This window comes from Rhinolophus sinicus, chromosome 12 (genome assembly GCF_057876585.1).
Source record: "Rhinolophus sinicus isolate RSI-liver-muscle chromosome 12, RSI-T2T, whole genome shotgun sequence".
Taxonomy (NCBI): domain Eukaryota; kingdom Metazoa; phylum Chordata; class Mammalia; order Chiroptera; family Rhinolophidae; genus Rhinolophus; species Rhinolophus sinicus.
The window spans coordinates 51,977,598-51,997,656 of NC_142512.1; the positions used below are offsets into that span (position 1 = coordinate 51,977,598).

The 20,059-nt window shown below is 48.5% G+C and overlaps 2 protein-coding genes across 10 annotated transcripts in view; both read left to right on the forward strand.

Moving 5' to 3' along the window:
- TTYH2 (tweety family member 2) overlaps nt 1–2,640 on the forward strand; it is a 34,522-nt gene extending 31,882 nt beyond the window's left edge. For both annotated transcript variants that reach the window (XM_019740450.3, XM_019740449.3), the window contains exon 14: nt 673–2,640. In XM_019740450.3, the coding sequence (XP_019596009.3) occupies nt 673–753 (81 nt within the window). In that variant the 3' untranslated portion in view covers nt 754–2,640. The remainder of the gene's footprint in view (nt 1–672) is intronic.
- Nucleotides 2,641–9,807: 7,167 nt separating this feature from the next.
- Nucleotides 9,808–20,059, forward strand: part of DNAI2 (dynein axonemal intermediate chain 2) — a 30,933-nt gene continuing 20,681 nt past the window's right edge. For 3 of the 8 annotated variants that reach the window (XM_019740436.3, XM_088802362.1, XM_074319939.2), the window contains exons 1-4: nt 9,808–9,990; nt 15,191–15,384; nt 16,781–16,942; nt 17,948–18,069. In XM_019740436.3, the coding sequence (XP_019595995.3) occupies nt 15,202–15,384; nt 16,781–16,942; nt 17,948–18,069 (467 nt within the window). In that variant the 5' untranslated portion in view covers nt 9,808–9,990; nt 15,191–15,201. Of the gene's footprint in view, nt 9,991–13,844; nt 14,415–15,190; nt 15,385–16,780; nt 16,943–17,947; nt 18,070–20,059 lie in introns of those variants that run through there. The other 5 variants (XM_088802361.1, XM_019740433.3, XM_019740432.3 and 2 more) reach the window with 3 other exon arrangements.

Sequence of the window (20,059 nt, forward strand, 5' to 3'; positions counted from 1 at the left end):
CACAGCTGGCCGCTCCCCACCCCCCCACCCCCACTTATGTCTGTTGAGCCCTCACTTTGAGTTAAGTCACTGCTTCACCAACTTGGCTGCCCTTGGAAGAGCTTCTAATGCACAGCCAAGTTTGAGAACCACTGTGTTAGGGGTCTTGCCTGCTTTGTATCATTTCAGCCTCCATGTAAGAGCTGAGTGCTCTTAGGTCCATTTTTCAGGCTTGGAGGGATTGGAGAACCTCAGCCAAGGTCATGGGATGAGTAAGATGCGCAGCTGGGATTTGAACCTGGCTTCTGAGTCAGTGGGCCTGCTGCCATTTGGGCCGAGTGCATTGGTGCCCCCTGACATGTCCCCAGTGTCGGTGTCTGCACCGAAGCGGATGTGGGGCCACAGTGGATGGAGAGGGGTGTGTCAGTGTATGCATCCTGCGCTTGAGGCTGGGAGCCAGGTGTCCTGATGGCCCTGGGGCGGGAAGCATCACCAGGAAGGAAGCCTGGCACAGACTAGAGTAGGTGCCACTCTAGTCTCCTCCAGTCCCCATGGTGCCCTGTCATTAAAACTTGGTGCAGCTGGCCCAGCTCTCGCTGAAAACGTCCCAGCACCGTTGCTAGTACAGGGTCCGGTTTGACTGGTAGCATGGTATGACCCTGTCCTGACTGTCCCCTGTCCTCTCTCCCACAGTACTCTCCCAGCATGAGGGCCACCTACCTGTCCGTGGCTGATGAACACCTGTGGCCCTACAGGAATGAGCTTCCCGCCTAACACACTTTCAGAGGTCCCTGCCTCCTTGATCCGTTTTGGTTTTTAATTAATCCAAATGAAAGCTGCGTTCCTTCCATGGAAACCAAAGGCATCTGGAGGCTGCATGCAGGACTGCAGGACTGGAAGGCTCCTGCTGCCACAGAGGACCGGCTGAGGTCCAGGAGAAACAGCCCGGGCCAGGCTGCGATTCCTGACCAAAGCCTCAGGCAGACCGAAGACCCACACCTGGAACCAGCCTCTCCTGCCTCGGGCCTCTCCACACCAGAAATGTCCCTCAGGTGCCTGGCCACCCCTAAGCTGGGAGCCTGGTTCAGCTCACCCCTACCTCCCACCCTAGCCAGGTGAGGAGGGGCCAGGTCAGGCTCCAGGGTCCCATTGCCAGGACTGTGCCTCCTGCTAGCACAGCCAGAAACCCAGGTGACCACTCTTTCTGAGGTACCTCTCTCCTCCTGGCTGCACAGATGGGTAGCATTTCCCTGCAGGTAAAGGTGGAAGGGCTGATCAGGAGATGCTTTTAAGGGAGGTGATATCCCTAAATGAGACCAGACACTGTCCAAATCAGTCTCCCGGGGCCAGATGGCCTCTTCCTGGGCCACAGAGGGAAGGTGTTGGAGGGCTCTGTCAGAGGCTGTGGTTCCAGGGCCGGGGGACTGCAGCCTCGTGCCTGGTGGGCGCCTGCAGTGAGACCCGTTGGGAACGTGGATGGAAGCCTGCCACGTTCTGCCTGCCTTTCTGCAACCCTCCTTACTGCAAACCTCCATTCCAAAATCCATGCTGTTTGTCCTCTGCAGATAAAGGCCATCTCAGGTATTAACAGACACTTGGAAAGCAACCTTAACTCTTTTTGTTCCAGTCTTTTAAGTATTTTGATTATCCAAAGAATTGAAACTCATAGCACATCCAGTCTTTACAGTGGATTTGGGGCTCCTTCCTTACACCTGATTTGTATCCTGTCCCTTTTCAGAATTTGCTGACACGGGCCAGTTCTTTCTGGATCTGGAGGTGGGAGAGGGGGGATTTTAAACAAAATAGACATCAGTGAGAGATCCTGTCCCAAGCTGCTGTTCAATGGGAATGTGGGTTCATCCCACTCGGAGGGAGGCCTGTTAAGAGAGGAAATGAGGGAAACCATGAACACAGTCCCATTCCAGGGGAATGGCTGAGGGCTCAGGTCAGCTTTCCCTTCCCTTTTGTCTTCAAGCAAGTTTGTCAGGAAAGCTTTTAGCAAAACTAAAAGGGACAGCTGTGTCTTGATGTGAAGGCAGGCATCTACCCAACCCCCCCGCCCTCCCTCCCCATCCCGACCCTATTGTCCCAGGGCCCCTGTGCTGTACCTGCTGGGTGAGAAGAGCTTGTTCAGCAGGAGAAAATAATGACCCATCCTTCTGCCCGCTGAGGATCCAGGGTTAGGGCATTTGGTGCTTCCAACATCCTGCCAACTCGGGGTGCATAGCACAGAAGCCCCCACAGCCTCTCACACCAAAGCAGGGACATAGGGTGGCATGGCTTTGGACAAAAGCTCCATTTCCGTTTCTGAAGAGCCACCTTTGCATCAAAACACTGACAGCAGAGTGATTCTCAGCCTCCAGCCAAGCCCCTGTGACAGAACAGGGCCACAGGGCAACCAGGACTCTCACCTGCATTAACCTGTATGTACCATGTACCATAAACACACCTTTCTATGACCACGTCGTGTGCAGGTAGGAGCTCTGCGATGTCAAGGTGTTGCTTCTTAACGTTTCCTTGTTGGTAACTAGGGAGTTGTTCTTAATGCATGTAAACTAAACTAGACCCCTTGGGTGGTTCCTGAGGGAGCCAGGTCGGCACACCTCTGCTTGGTCCAGGTGCGGCCTCACCTGGGGGGACAAATAAACACTTGTACTAAAATGTGCAGTCTGTCTCTAACTTCCTCAGCTGTGGGAGTAAGGAGGGGGCTGAACGGTCCCTTCCAGCTCGGTTGTGTGATGGGAGGGGTTCCAAGCAGATTTCAGTGTGAGGATTGAAAGATAAGGATACTAACTGAATGTCACAGGGCCTCTTGTGCGGCCACTAGCTACTCTTGCACTCAGACCTTGTTTCTACTCGTCTTTCTCCAAGTTCCCCCTAACGGGATGGTGGTCACACAGTAGACTGCCCCCCCCACCAGGTTTGCCATGGGTCCTTGCTGCACTGTCTTCCCAAACTGCACCTCCATGGGGTGCCATTCGGGGCAGGGGCACCTGAGATGCACTGTTCCCTTCATACTTTTTTTGCAGAGTCTCGTTTGTCTGGTGAACAACTGAGCCAGCCTGGGATGGCTTGGCAGGGCGGACTCCAGCTCTCTGCCCAAGGCCCTAAGCTACTGTTTTCCCTTCTGTGCAGCAGCTGTGCTCCCAGAATTGACCGTTTCAAGGAGCTTCCCAAAGGGAGCAGCTTATGCATCCTTTGGGGACATTTGAGAGGTGAGCGCAGAGGATAGGCTCATACCTGCGCGTCCCCCAGAGCTGAGATCAGAACGAGGGCATCCCGGGAGTGGAAATGTTTTCTCCACCCATCCTTGCCCTCATCTCAGGATAGCGAAAGCAGTGGGGAAAAGGCATGAAGCAATGAGAAACCTATGACCAATCTGATTTTTTTAAAATAAATTTTATTGGGGGACAGTGTGTTTCTCCAGGGCCCATCAACTCCAAGTTGTCTTTCAATCTAGGATGCAGCTCAGCTCCAAATCGAGTTGCTGTTTTCAATCTTTAGTTGCGGGGGACACAGCCCACCATCCGTGCAGGAATTGAACCAGCAACCTTGTTGAGAGCTCACGCTCTAACCAACTGAGCCATCCGGACACCCCTCCGGAAGCTCAGCGGTAGCTCATTGTCTTCAATTTAGTTGTGGAGGGCGCAGCTCCCTGGCCCATGCGGGAATCGAACTGGCAAACCTGTTCAAAGCCCACGCTATAACCAACTGAGCCATCCGGCCACCCTGATTTTTTAAAGGTAACTGCAGCTCAGTACCCAAATGAAATTCTTTTAGGGGGGCTTCCATTGTCTCTGGGAGCTGGAGTGAGGCCTGAGCTGCAGGCAGGCCCTGCATGAAGTAGGAAGGAGGCCCAATGGGAGTGCACAAGCTCAAGGCGGTTTGGATCATCACATGTGTCACCCCCTCCCTTTCCTATCTTTGCCTGCACCAATCTTTCACCCAAAGGAAAGGGGTGCGGTGGGTAGGCCTCCCAGCCAAGCATGCCACTGCCAGCCTGCCGGCCTTGCCATCCCCAAACATCTCTGAACAGCCCTGATTCCAGCCCCAGAAACCTGCTCCCAAAGAGAAATTCATTCCATCAGGCCCCCTTGTAAGCAGAGCCTTTGTCAGAACAGGTGTGTGTTTGAGTCTGTCACTCAGGACCCAGTTAGCCATTTTGAACAGTCGACAGAGTGGTCCCTTCAAAGCTGACTCATCTCCAGTTGTCCTAAGCCAAGCTCTGCTATGCTTTTTCCCTCCTCCAAAGCTTTGAGGTCTTATATTTCAAAGCAGCTGGGCAATATCACTGCCTCATGACTCATGAACATTCAAGAGGCCTTGTGTCCCCACTGACGGATATATCCAGATCAGAAGCACTTGCTGCCTGCCTTTCTTTCCCCTTTCATTCATTTAACTAAAAATGCGTTGATTGCTTAGCACAGGGGCCAGCAAACTGTGGCCTGTAAGCCCAGCTCCACCTGTTGCCTTGTACGGCTAGTGAGTATAGTTTTTATATTTTTTATGTTTTTTTAATCAAATATTTGCAACTGATTTTGATGGTAGAGAACACTAACTTTGAGCCTCAATTAAGCATAATGTTATCCTCCTAAAGATTTCCATTCTTCTCACTAATGGACCTGTGTTATCAAAAAATATACTCAATATCTTTAATTTTGTTCATGAAAAATGTATGAGAATTGGTTTTGTCTCTTATCATATAAATATCTACAAAATATCTCTGATTTTGCCTCTTAACCTGTAGCCTAAAGTATTATTATCTTTTATATTAGGTTGGTGCAAAGGTAATTGCAGTTTAAAGAGTTAAGAAATTGCAAAAACCGCAATTACTTTTGCACCAACCTAATAGCAGTTTACAGTTTGCTGGCCCTGGCCTAGCAAATCCCCTTCGCTAGGTCCTGGGACCACAGCAGCATCAAAGGCAATTGTGGTCTTTGACTTCATGAAGTTTACAAATAGGCAAGGAAGGCTTCCTGGTTCACAGACAGTACCTTTTCTCTGTGTTCTCACTTGGTGGGAAGGGTTAGGGAGCTCTCTGGAGCCCCCTTTATAAGAACACTAATCCCATTCAGAAGGCTCCACCCTTGTGGCCTAATGACCTCCCAAAGGCCCCGCCTCCAAATATAATCACTTTGGGGGTTAGTTTTCAACATACGGATTTTGGGAGCACATAGCATAAACATTCCAGCCATAGGAGGGGTATATGGGAACTATTTGTACTATCTTTACAACTTTTCTATAAATTGAAGACTGTTCTAAAACAAAAAGTTTATTTTAAAAGGGGGTAAGGCAGCAAGTGCTTTCACGACTTCCCTTCGATATAGTACTGGAAGTCCTCGCTAGGGCAATTAGACAAGAAAAATAAACACATGTTATTAAAATTGGAAAAGAAGTAAAATTATCTCTGTTCACTGATGATATAATTTTATATGTGGGAAACTCTAAAATACCACCAAAAATTATTAGAACTGGGTGGGGAGTGGGAGATAAGGGTAAGGGGGATCAAATATATGGTGATGGAAGTAGAACTGTCTCTGGGTGGTGAACACACAATGGGATTTATAGTTGATGTAATACAGAATTGTACACCTGAAATCTATGTAATTTTACTAACAATTGTCACCCCAAGAAATAAAAAAAAGAAAAAGAAACAAAGTGAATAAAAATGCAATAAATAAAAAAAATATTAGAACTAATAAATGAATCCAGAAAAGTAGCTGGATAGAAAATGAACATACAAACTAACAATGGACAATCAGAAAAGGAAATTTTAAAAAATTCTCTATGTAGAGAATATATATAGAGAGAATATATATAGTATATGTATATATATTCTATATAGAATATATATATTTTATAATAATATAAAAAATACTTATGAATTAACCAAGGAAATGAAAGAATTGGATAATGAAAACTACAAAACATAGCTGAAAAAAATTTAAAAAGACATAAATAAATGGGAGCACATGCCATGTTAATAAATTGGAAGACTTAATATTTTTAAGTTGAAAATACTACCCAAAGTGATTTACAGATTCAATGCAACCCCAATCAAAGGACCAATGACTTTTTTTTTCCAGAACTAGAAAAACCCACCCTAAAATTCACACAGAATCTCCAGGGACCCCAAATAGCCAAGACGATCTTGAAAAAGAGTGAATTTACAGGACTCACACCTCCTGATTTCAAAATTTACTACAAAGCTTCAGTAATCAGAAGACAGTTATGCTTGTTTAAAGTCAGTCATATAGACCGATGGAAAAAATAGAGCCCAGAAATAAACCTTCACATATACAGTCAAATGATTTTCAACAGGAGGCCAAAACTATTCAATGGGAAAAGGACAGTCTTGTCAATAAATAGTGCTAAGAAAACTGGATATACACATGCTAAAGAAGTACACTGGATGCTTACCTAATAGCAGATACAAAAATTAACTCAAAATGGGTCAATGACCTAAAATATAAAACTCTTAGTAGAAAACATAGGGCAAAAGCTTTACAACATTGGATTTGGCAATGACTTCTTGGCCATGATCCCAAAGACACAGTCAACAAAAGGAAATACAAACAAACTGGGTTTCATGAAAATTTAAAATATTTGTGCATCAAAAGACACTATCAACAGGGTAAAAAGGCAACCCATAAAATGGGAGAAACTATTTGTAAATCATATATATAATAAGGGGTTAGTATTCAGAATACATAGAAAATTCAACAATAAAAAATACGTGATTCAAAAATGGGCAGAGGACTTGAACAGCGATTTCTCCAAAGAGGATATACAAATGGCCAATAAGCATATGAAAATATGCTGAATATCACTAATCTTTGGGGAAATGCAAATCAAAACTATAATGAGATACCAGCTCACATCCATTAGGGTGGCTCCTATTAAACGAACAAACAGAAAACAAGTGTTGGCAAGGATATGCAGAAATTGGAACCCTTGTTCACCGTTGGTAGGGATGTAAACTAGTAGAGCTGCTGTGGAAAACAGTATGGTGGTTCTTCAAAAAATTAATAAGTTCTATTAAGCAAATAGAATTACCATATGAGCCAGCAATTCCATTTCCCAAAAGGATTGAAAGCAGGGTCTTGAAGAGAGATTTTTACACCCGTGTTCATAGCAGCATTACACACAAGAGTAAACGGTGGAAGCAGCGTAAGTGGCCATCAAGAGACTGAAAGGATACACAAAATGTGGTCTATGCATATGATGGACTATAGTATTATTCAGTCTTAAAGGGGAAGAAAATTCTGAACATGCTACAGCACAGATGAACCCTGAAGACATTATGCTAAATGGTAGAAGCCAATCACCAAAAGACAAATAATGTGTGATTCCACTTATATGAAGTGCTTAGTCAAATTTATAGAGACAGAGAGTAAGATTGTGGTTGCCAGGAGCTGAGGGAAGGTGAATGGGGAGTTAGTGTTCAATGGGTACAGAGTTTCAGTTTTGCAAGATGTAAAGAGTTCTGGAGATGGATGTCAGGATTGTTACACAATGATGTGAATGTACTGACTACCACTGAACGGTACACTTAAAAAGTGGTTAAGCCAGCCTGGTGGCTCAGGTGGTTGGTGCGCCGTGCTCCTAAGGCCGAGTTCCCGGGTTCGGTTCCAACACAGGCCAAACAGCCGCAAAAAAAAAAAAAAAAAAAAAAAAAAAAAAAGTAGTTAAGATGGTAAGTTTTGTGTTATGTGTATTTATAACCAAAAGAAAAAGGGGGGGGGGGGGGAGAGATGGACAGCAGTGCAATACATTGTGGACTGGCCTAGGGGGTGTCCAGGGCCAGTGGCTGCTCCCAGAAAAGAATTTCAGTTGCCAGTTCTGCTGTGATTGGGCAGAGAGCTGAGAGACACTGCATTTTTTTTTAACTGGATCCCTACGCATACTTCTAATTATATGACCTCATGCCGGCTTCCCAGGGCCACTGAGACAGGCCTGCCAAGAGGTGACGGCTGTTTTGCCAGTGAACAGAGCCGCCTTCAGTGGTTAGCAGCATGCAGGCTTTTTGAGTGAGGGTGGGGGCAGGGAGCCTGTAATAAGTCATTGCAATAATATGAGAAAGGTGGCTGCAGCTTTCTTTTCAACTTTCCCCCATTTGCCCCTCTTCTACCCATTCCCCCCACTTTCCCACCCAGGGAATAATGTGAGTGCAGAGGGCCTCGACTTCCCAGAGCTGGGGGTATGTATCTGTGATTGCAATCCCAACGCCCCACTGTGGGGCCTATCTCTTTCTTACTTCTGGATGCTTTGTCTGGATCTGATTCTCCTCGGACCATACAAAGCCAGTTCAGTGGGGCTTTCAGACTCTCCTCCGCCCATCCCCCATCCCCCCCTTAGCGCCCACCCCAAGGGATTCCTTTGCTCAGAGAAGCTGGTGGGAGTGGGAGCTGAGGGGGCAATGGTGGCAGCAGTCATTTAGGAGCTTTTCTTTGGTTAGTGTGCTTGGGCAAAGTGCCATCTCATTGGGAATTTTGTTCCCCCTGCCCAGTTCAAGCTAGTGGGTAGAAGTGAAGACATGTTTATGGAGAAGTTGGGGAGATGCAGAGGAGGGAAATAGTTGCCTTCTTCCTGTATTTTCACAGTTCCAAAAACTTCTAGGGCCCGGAGCCTGCCTCCGTAGACCCCCCACAAACTGGCCCCAGCTGACCTTTGCAAATTTCCTCTTATTTTCTCCCTTCACAGACTGTCAATTCCAGCCAGACTGATGCACCCACCATCCCCCCGCATGCCTTTCTTCCATGACAACCACCCCTTCTTTGCTCACACCATGCCCTCCCCCCAATCTAGAATGCTCTTCCCACTCCTTTCCCTGCAACTCACAGCCAGTTTTCAAGGCCCATTTCCAGCCCCAAATCCCACTTCTTGGATGACACATCCCTTGTCCGCCCCAGCCCAGGACTCCAGTGCCCAGGCCTGAATTCGGGTTTGCCTGAGCCCTTTCGGTGGGATGTACAGAGCTGACATTCCACGCGGCCATCAGCGCGAGGCTGGGAACTCTGCAGTCATTTCAGTTGATCCTCCCAATTATACTAAGTAATAACTCCCCACCCACCACACACACACACACACACACACACACACACACACACACACTTTGCAGACCAGGAAGTTTGAGTCTTAGAAAGGGAAAGTAACTTGCCCAAGGTCATGCGATTGATCAATGGCCGAGCTGGGATTCAAACCCATGTCTTCTAGCCTCAAATCCCCGTATTCTAGTTTACATTATCAAACTTCATTGCCTGAACCCCATGAGAAATTTAATTGTATTCATTCATTCATTCATTCATTCATTCATTCATTGAACACTTAATACATGTTTACAATGTGCCAGCCAAACCCCCAGCCCCTGCTCTGCAGCCCCTACTCTCCATTGCCGCGGTTCGGTCAGACAAGGTTCTTATATGATGTGCGGGGGATAAGGCAGCAGAGGGGAAGCTGGAGTTAAAATTCCCATTTAGTGAACGAGAATACTGAAGGAAGGAGTAAACGACCTGCCAGATCACAAGCAAACACGTCGCAAAGCCCCGCGTCACCAACCAGGGCTCAGGACTTCCCAGGCGCTGACTGCAATTTGCATTTTCTTCGGATCTTGCCCAGTGCATGTTTGTAGACTTGGATACGCGCCTTGGCAAAGGCCGGAGAAACGTTCATCATTACCGGTGTTTGGCTAACTTGTTGGTTAACTTTCCTCCTAATTCCAGAGACCTTCAGCAGAGGGAGGAGGGACTCGCGGCGCTCCCCAATTGTCAGAATGGGAGGTCACGTGCTCCGGGTCGCCTCCGCGTCCCTGGTCCCCCACCCCCCGCCAGAGTTGCTAGGCAACGGGCAAACTCCGCGGTGGGAGCCGTTTGAGAAACGCTAGAGCCGGCACCGCGGCTCCGGCGCTACCCCAGCGGCCCAGAGCAGGAGCGGACCCAGAGTAAGGGCGGGCGCCGGAGGACGTCCGCGGCTGAAGAGGAGAGAGGAGAGTAAAGGCGAGAGCCCCCAAGGGTAATAATAACCACCGATAGTGCAAGAAATTCCTGGTGGGGGCGTCCTTCGGTGATAGCTCTGCTGGGTGGTGGATGCCAGAACCAGCGGTCTTAGGGTCCCTGCCCCATTGGTCCCCGCTGTTCTCAATACCCCCGAGTCACAGGACCCTGCAAGTTCTATCTAAACACTTTTGCCGCCTGCACCCCGGTCAGTCGGGTCCTGATACGGGTCCTAATACGCTCTGTTTCCTGGAGGGGAAGGGACACCTCTAAAAAAGGGTTTACAGCTGAATGGATGGGAAATACAGCCTGGGCTGGGGTGGTGGGAGGATGGGCACGTGAAGAGAGTTTGCTGATGAGAATGGAGGGATGGGAACTAATAGTGACTGAGCACCTACTAGGTGGCAGGTCCTTGTAAATGCACCATTTCGTCTATTCTTCCTCCCAGGAGCTGCGGGCATTCTTATGCCTATTAGTGTATCACGCTCAAGTTCACACGGGTAGTTCTTCTTTCCAGCAACAACCTCAAAGTTTATCACATTCTCTTGAACCACAGAAATGCGTTTTTCTCCCAGCTTTCAGACCCGGTATTTTCTCCTCTCAAATGACCTTGCTGGGTTTTGTTTTTCAAGTCAGAAAAGGAAGAGGAGGACTGGGGAGAGAGCTCTAGGGGAGAGCCCTGGGAGAGGGTTGGCGTCACATTCACACACTCAGCATGTGACAAAGGGAGTACTGGGCCGTTGGCTGTGCCAGGCACTGGGAGTGGGGGTGAATAAAAAGACCACAGTCTTCGCTCAAAGGGACAGCGTTGTGGTGGGGTGAGCAGGTAAACACCACTCACAGACCAAAATAACCCTGCAGTGCTGGGGACATCTTCCCACCCTCCCTCCACAACCTCATCCTCCACCTGCTTGGAGCTCATCCCAGGTTGACCCCAGTGGGCTCAGCATGCCCTGGGGGGAAGCTCTGATGGGCGGTGGATTCCTGGGGACAACAGCCTCTTTTGAAGTGAATTCCAGAAGGTGCTTAAAGACTTAAGAAGGAGGGAAGGAAGCACTCCCCCTGCATCCCTGTCCTTCCAGGTGCCACAGAGAGCCCATCAGTCCATGGCACAAAGACCGGGCTGTCCCAGGGACCCGAGGAAAAGTTCTCATCTGTATACCACCATAGAGTCCGGTGGGGAGGGAAGGCAGCAACCCTGCACCTGCCTCCCTGCTAAGCTCTCGCGCGGAACTCCTGGTTCCCAGCACTCCCTTGCCTCACACCCAGCTTGGAATGTGGTTTTCATAATTGGTGAACATTTCCATCTGCCCACCCTGGGATGCTGTGTTTTTGATGTTTGGACTGGCTCATCTCTGGTTCTGGTATTCTTGTGTTTGAGTCTCACTGCAAAGTTCCTCACACGTCTGGGTCTCGAGGTTCCCACGGATAAACAATCTTCTCCCCAAACTCCCAGAGGGCAGCGGTACTGCTCCTGCCTCCCTCCGATGGCGCTTTGCAGACAGCACTGCTTGGGGAAGCCCAGTCTGCACCACGGGTCTCATCACCATGGGGAGAGATCCCTGCTCTGACTGACCTTGCTATTCATCTTCGCACCATGCTAGCTTGTGAGAAAGTGCCCACCCTGGGTCCTTGAATGAGCTGTCTTCCCGTCACCAAGCCAGCCTTTAAATGTCCCCTCTGTCTGCCTCCAGCTAGAAAACAATGCCTCTGTTCTGTTCTCGCTCCTGGGTTGGCTGCCTTGGGAAGCACCAAGAAGGAAAGCAAAGCTGTTAAAAATATGATCTGGGCTAAAAAGGCTATCTTTGTCTTCCTGGAGTTTCCTCATGCTCTTAATCTTCCTTGTATCCTCTAGGAGCCGGCCGTCTCATAGCAGTTGTCGTGTGTGTGTGTGTGTGTGTGTGTGTGTGTGTGTGTGTTAAGCAATTGTCTTTAACAGAGAAATAGGCAGCCCATAATGGCCTGAATCTGGCAGTTCTGTGGGAGCCCAGGTGCAGCCCCCTTGTACCTCAACAATGTGCTGGCAGGGGGGAGAATTTAATTGAATGTGATTCTGTCTCCCAAGGCCCTGCACTTGTCCATGTAGAATAAACAATCTGTACTTCTGCAATCTGTGCTTCTGTGCCCACCCTTTATCCTCCAATCCGTTGCGTCAACCCTTCCTGGATAGAAGAGTTTCCAAACTCCAAGAAAGAGGGGGAAATACTGCTTTCTGTGGTCTGGTTTGGGTTGAGTTGTTCTAGGGCTGGGAGTGGGATGGGGCGGTGTGGTCTTCAAGGAACAATATATGTGGATGTGAAGGGACCTAGGAGTTAACCCTCCCACCCTCACCCCTTCACCCCCGGCCCCAGCTGCTCCAGGACCCAAGACCACCCCAGGCACATGCTTCCAAGCTGTCCCACAGCTCTTGGCCCTATATCTCAGGGGTCAGCAGCCAGGAACACTGGTTCCCTGCAGCCCTGGAGGTAGAGCACTCATATGTCTCATCCGAATATTTATCTGGGGAGATTGTGAAAGACAGATTGCTAGGCCCTACCCCAGACATATCGCTCAGCATTTATGGGCGGGGGGCGGGGGGAGGCTAGGAATCTCTGCATGTTGAATGAACATCCAGGTTTGAGAAGCAGCACCTAAGAGATTAAGAGTCCTCACTGTAAACCCACAGTTCTCAGCCTTGGCTGGACACTGGAATCACCCTGGGGAGTTTTAAAAATACGGCTGAGAGATTCTGATTTTGTTAGTCTGTGGTTCAACCTGAGCCTCGTGATTTGATAAAGCCCGTCAGGTGTTTCTAAACGTATAGCCAAGGTTAAGAATCTCTGCCTTAGAGCCAGAGGTGTCCGGGCCCTGACTGCCTGCACTTAAGGACTGTGACCTTTGACAAGGTACTTGATCTCTCCGGGCCTCAGTTTCTTCACCTATGGAATGAAAATGGTGATGACTGTTTGGGGAGCTGTGGTGGACGTGCACTCAGAGTGCCCGTAAACTGCGTTCACAGCGCTGGGGACCCAGCAGCTCTTTCTAGATTCTGGATACAAGTCTTTTATCAGATATGTAAGTTGCAAACGTTTTCTCCAAGTCTGTGGCTTGTCTTTTCATTTTCTTAATCTTGCAAAAGTTTTCAATTCTAATGAAGTCCAAGTTAAAAGTGTTTTTTTGTTTTTTTCTTTTGTGGATCATGCTTTTGATGCTGTATTTAAGAAATCTTTTCCTAATCAAGGTCATGAAGATTTCCCTTTATGTTCTTCCCCCGAAATTTTATAATTTTAGCTCTTATATTTATGCTATTTAAAGTTAGTTTTGTGTATGGTGTGAGGTCGGGGGAGGGGGCGATGGTCATTCTGTTCCATGTGAATGTCCAGTTGTCCGGCACCATTTATTGAAAAGACCATCCTTTCTCCATTGAGCTGCCGTAGTACTTTTTATCAAAAAGCAGTTGACTGTAAATATAAAGGTTTATTTCTGAATTCTCAATTCCATTCTATTGACATATACGTCTATCCTTATACCAGTTCCACACTATCTTGATTATTTATCGTTTTAATAAATGTTTGCTGAATGAGTAAGTGAAATAATGAAACTATAATCAGGACAAATATAAAGCATGGAGTTGGCACTCATAAAACCTGCGAGTTTCTAGAGAAGTCTATGTAATTAGACTTTTGAAAAAATAGAATCATTTTGGGTGCCCCAGAGGCTATTCTTAGGCACAAACTACAGTACAAAATTGCTTGGTAAAGTGAATTATCACTGTAGCATTTCTGTTGCCCTTCTTTATCTGTTTCCTAAGTTTGGATATTTGTGTTTGGGTTTTACTTAAAGCAGGGGACACGTCCCCCAAGCATTTTCCTACCAGGTCTCCTTTTCATTCAAAGATAGCAACACCCACTTAGAGGCAAGAACCTAAGCCCTCAGACGTTGAAAGGCCTTCAGGTGTACGTCCTGTCACCTGAGGCTCTTGCAGTTACCTTCACCACATCACCTGCAGCCTCTTATCCAACAGCTTTTTTTCCTAGGGCTCCACGTAGGCCCAGGAGCCTACAGACCCACAACTCGAGCCCTTGGGAACTACCAAAGGCACATTTTCTGAGAGTTACAAGTGGGCAGCCCATGGACAGCTCTGCTCAGCTCCACAGTTGACAGACCCCATCAGATGACCAGCCATTTAAGCTACTGAAAAGCATTCAGATCCCACAGGGTCTATTGATGTGGCTAGGGTCAGAGGGGTCAAGGTCTCTTTGAGGGTAAGTTGAAGAGCAATCTGTGGGACCTTCCCACTGCATTTCTAAGACTTCCGGTTAGCACAGGTGAGAAACCAGTTCCTTGCGCTGCATTCAAACCCTGGCTCTGCGGCTGCCGGACAACTTGCATTTCACCTTCTCAGCTTCCTGAGTGTGTCAGGTCTCAGAACGACCGAGTGGCCAAGCCAAGGTCAAGCAGCTGGTGAGTGGCAGGGCCAGAATCCAGCCTGTTTTTCCATTCCCCACTGTGCCTTTCATGACCAGTAGCACAAATCAGAGGGTTTCTCAAAGGCTGAACTATTCCGCCCATTGAGGAAGTGGTCTGGCCGTCTCTCTTTCTTACTGGACTCCCAGCCCTGTCCTGGGATGCAGAGGGAGGAGTCTCAAGTGGGACCCCCAGACAGTGGTGGGGAGTAGAGTCCGGTAAACTAGAACTCTGGGAATGGGTGCCTTTGGACAATCAGGGGGCTGGGTGGGACAGTTTTCAGAGAGGCCTGGGGCTCTCAAATCTGCAGTATGATGAGGTGTAGTGCATGGCAAGGAACTGAGCCCAACATAATTGCCATTAGTACTTCCTCCTGCCTCACAATAAACATATTAGCTCAGTAAAAGCTGTATCATTTGGTGAGTAAGAGCTTTAGAGCCAGGCAGACCAGCTGTACCACTTATTAGCTATGTCATTGGGGCAAGGCACTCAGGGCATCTCCGAGCATCAGATTTCTCCAAAGTAAAACGCAGATTTTACCGTCCACCTCAGAGAGCAATTGCAAGAACTGAACAAGATAATGTTTAGTACGTAGTCATTACTCAATAAATGATTTTTTTAATGCACTCTCAGCTTCTGAACAAATCCCCTAGGACCCCTCCCCCCAACCAGACTGGGCACCTGGAGCCACCCCCGGGGAGGCCCACAGGGACCCAGAAGAAGCCAGGCAGGGCCCCTCACCACACGCCCGCACCCCGATTCTGCCCCTGCAGCAGCCGGTACCATGGAGATCGTGTATGTATACGTCAAGAAGCGAAGCGAGTTTGGGAAGCAATGCAACTTCTCCGACCGCCAAGCGGAACTGAATATCGACATCCCACCCAACCCCCAGCTGGCAGAGCAGTTCATGGAGCGGAACCCCGTGGACAAGGGCATCCAGTGCTCCGTCAGCATGTCGGAACACGAGGTGGGTCTCTGTCCCGGGCCAGGCCGGTGAAGTGTGGCCTGGGCGGCTTTATCCACCTGGAAGCCAGTTCGATGCTGGAAGTGTGAGGGCAGACTCGCCCCCAAGACCCACCGAGTCACCCCGGGGTCAGGAGGACGCCCCGCACCAACCAGTCCCTGGGCCCGGTGAATGTAAATCAAGATGATCTCTCTCCCAGGGGTTCCGGCCTCACCTCTGAGATTCTTCTTAGAGTCATTTTAGGCACTTGGTACAGGTGGGAGGAGTATTCCAAGGGAACAGAGGTTTCATACCTACATGCACCTGCCCAGCTGTGCAAAGGGAAGGGTGCTGTTGGCAGTTCTGGTCAGAGGGGCCTCGGAGGTAAGAGAACTGAGGGGTCATGTTATTGTGCGAACTGCCAGGGAGCTCCCTGCCTGTCTGTCCCAGGTGGTCAGCTCCTGACTACGCCAGGAACTGCGGAGAGAAAATTAGCTTGAAGGAGATAACCCCGCTGATCACATCCCAAATCAACAAAGTGAAAACCACATTTGATTTAACCAAAACTATTTGTGGATTGTCCTGATCACTCATAGTTCAAACGAACAGCGTGTCTTGCTTTCCCAGGACAAATTACTGTCACGGGGACCAGGGCAATTTGTCCATGGTGTAGCCAACTAAACAAGATGACCGCCATGAAGGCCACACCATGTTAGGGTCTCCTGTCATAACTCCTCCCTGTTAAGACTTCTGACTTTTGTGAGAGCTGGCTTATAAATGGAATGGAGAAGGGGGTGGTGACTGCTTAATGGGTACGGGGTCTCCATTGGGGTGGTGAAAAAATTCGAGACCTAGACAGTGATGATGGTGGCATGACTTTGTGACTGTCCATAATGCCCCTGAGTTGTACACTTTAAAATATTTGAAGTAGTAAAATTTATGTCGTGTATTTTACAACAATTTTAAAAATGGGAAAAACATTTAAGGGGTAAAACTTCACCTATGCCATCCTCCCTGTGACAGAGAATGGTCAAGGCACATCCAAACTCTTAATTGTTTCTGTGTTTCGATTCCTGTGACATTGTAAATGATCGGGAGGACAAGGATTGTGCCCTTATTTTTCCTCTGGGATCTCACAGAACAGATGGACGGCCCCTCTGGTCCATTAGGATTCACATAAGGTCAGAAGTAGATTTTCCATGACCACAAAGCAGCTAGCTCCACACGGTGGCACTTCCATGCCCAACTGTGACTTCTGAAGCCCATGACCCCCTTTCTGGTGCCTGAAAATATTGTGGCTATGGCCAAGGGCATCTCGTTGGTCCGTCCCTGAAGGCGCAGCACCCGGGATCCTGGTTTGCAGAAGTGGCTGAATGCTTCCACCCGGGGCGTGTCTTCTTACCTGGGGCTCTCTGTTCAGGCCAACACAGAGCGGTTCGAGATGGAGACCCGGGGGGTCAACCACATCGAGGGGGGCTGGCCCAAGGATGTAAACCCCTTGGAGCTGGAGCAGACAATCCGCTTCCGGAAGAAGGTGGAGAAGGATGAGAACTACATGAATGCTGTCATGCAGCTGGGCTCGGTGAGGCTTCCTTCAGCTCCAGCCACCACTCTGGTCCCCCAACTGCAGGGCAACCCCTGGTTGTGCCTGGCCCTGTGCTCAGCGGCTGTGGCTATTCGGGGGAAGAACACCAGCTACCTTAAGGAAACTTCTGTCTGCGAGCAGGCAGACAGGTCCACCACAGCAGACCAAAGGGGAAGGTGGGGTGGTGCAGGGGCTGGACAGGCTTTAGGAGGAGACTGAAAAGTGGCCCCTTTGGGCAAAGAGAACCCCAAAGAACCCCACCCAGCAGCTACCTGCCAATGGCGAAGATTCATTCATTCAATACATTTGGGTCAAGCCTCTGCCAGGCACAGTACAGATTGCAAAAAGTGAAATTCACATACATCTGCCCCAGAGAGTTTATAATCTATCAGAGGTCAAAGACAGATACAGAGATACCACCATATAATGTAGAAAGGGATGCTCTAAGAGAAGAGATGACATACCATTTGCCTTATAAGGAGGGAGAGTCAATTTCCTGCTGAAGGGATCAGGGAAGGCTTCCTGGAAGAGGTGGCACTTGAGCTTGGGCTTTTCCAGGCTGAACATTTGGAATAATGGGGAGGACTCCTTGGGGAGAGGAACCAGGAGATGGGTGTGGTATATGAAGTCATTAATACTTCTGTTTGGCTAGAGCAGTGTTTCTTCACCTTTTCTTCATTGTTGTTCCCCAATGAGCCTTTTTAGACAGTCTCTTATTAATTGCCCCATGAAATTTTAATGTCTCAGGCAGGTATACCGTATATCTGTTTGTGTACTGTATGTATATCTGTGCTTTATTTATAAAAAGGAATCTTATTTTACCAGTAAGAACCAATTCCCACCCCCTTTGAGGGCCATGTTGTCCCCATTGAAAATGCATGGGCTGGAAAGATGGGAAAAGACCACTAGATATTTCTTGTCCCTCCCAGACTCCGTTTCCGCCCTGGTCAGTCTGAAAGGACGTCCCTTTACTGCTAAGAACTCCCGATGTGTCCTCCTCAGATCATGGAACATTGCATCAAGCAGAATAATGCCATCGACATATACCAGGAGTATTTCGATGATGAGGAAGTGGTAGAAGTGACAGAAGAGGCGCCTTCAGCTAAAACCATCAATGTTTTCAGGTATTTCTATAGCTAAGCAAATGCTGGCCAGTCTCTGTCGCCTCTGTGGGCAGCCCAAACATGACTCCTTGCCCATCCCTCTGTGCTCCAGGCTTGATAAGGGAGAGCAATAAAGCATCCAGCAGACAAGTGGGCCCCACCCTGGGGACAGGCCTGGTTAGTGGAAAGGGAGGACTCTGGGGAAAGACGAAGCGAATTTGCAAAGCTGTGTAGGATCACTCCACACAATGTAGGGTGAGTACACAGTGCAGACCATCAGTGATCCAGCAGCCCTGTGGGCTCCAGGACCCTTATCCCCCACCCTCGGGAGGAGCGTACCTGGGAGTGACCTCTATAGATAGCAGTTTGATAACAGGAATGTATCGCACAGGTATGTGCGTGAAATCACTATGTGCCTGGATATTCACTGCAGCAGGGTGTGTACGAGTCCAAGACTGGAATCAAGTTAAATCCACCGGTAGGGGGCTGGTTCTAGCAATACTGGGACGCCCACACAGTGGAAAACCATGCAGCTGTCAAAAGGAAAGAAAGAGGCAGCTCCTCATAAGCCTAAAGGGAGTGTTTCCGAGATTTACTTTGTGAAACCAAAGCAAAACAAACAAGCTGTGTAGAGAGCACTGCTTCTTGTTTGAAATACATCTATGTATATGTGCATGGGTATGTATATGTGTATGTGTATGTGGGTACTGTACGTATATCTGTGCTTTGCATATAAAAAGGAATGCACGTGTATGTGCTTGAATATGGAGAGGATACCTGTGATTTTGAGTGTCTAGCCTCAAATGCCAAGCCTGGAGGTTCATTTTGCTACCATAACCCATTAAAGGTCCTGGGAAGTGCTTGGCCCAGTTCCAGAATGATCAAAAAGACCCTTTTCTGAACCCCGGCTTAGTCATGGTGTGTAGAGCAGGACCAATGGCTGCCAGTAGGGGGCGTGCAGGAGAGGGGCCAGGGTGGGGCAGGGGTTGACCTTCCTGCAGCTCCAGCCCTGCTGGGGTCTGACCTTACATATGGACATCTGAGCAGAATGATGTACTAGAAATCATCCCATCCAACCTCCACGTTTAACAGATAAGGAAACTGACCCCAGGAACAGGAAGTGCTCAGGGCACACAGAGAGTGGGTGACCCAACTAAAGATGGAACTCTGGTCTCCTGGATCCCAGCCCAAGCTCTTTCTCCTATAATAATGCTCCCAGGGAGGAGTGAAGGGGATGAATCATACAGTGAGAGAATTATTTTGTTTCCACTTTCATTCATTCCTTCTGATTACTTCAAGGAGAAAGTTTCAGTTTGGGGCCATTAAGTCTTTAATGCTTTCCTAACTTTTGCTCATTCTACCTCCCCTCCTCATTTTTAAAATTAATAGTTCATTTTTCAGAGCAGTTTTAGGTCCACAGTAAAATTAATCGGAAAGAACAGGGAGTTCCCACATACCCCACTCCCCCCCCCACCAGCCCCACTGTCATCATCCCTCCGTGCAGTGGGACATTTGTCACAATCGATGAGCCAACACCGGCACCTCATTATCACCTGGTCTTAGTCTGTTAGAGCTGCTGTAATAAAATACCACCAACTAGGTAGCTTATAAACAGCAGATACCTGTTTCTCACAGTTCTGGACGCTGGAAGTCTGAAATCAGGCTGCCAGCACGACTTGAGTCTGGTGAGGACCCACTTCCTAATTCACTGGTAGCTATCTCCTGCCTGTGAACTCGCTTGGTGGAAGGGGTGTGGGAGCTCTCTGGAACCCCATTCATAAAGGTGTCAATCCCATTCATGAGGGCTCTATCCTCATGACCTAATCACCTCCCAACTAACACCATCACATTGGGGGTTAGGTTTCAACATACATATCTGGGGCGGTGTGTGTGCTGGATGGGGGGGACAGCCTGTAGCACACCCCAAGTCCATAGTTTACATTATGGCTTACTCTGTGTCATACAGTCCGTGGGTTTTGACAGAATTACCATACAGAATAGTTTCACTACC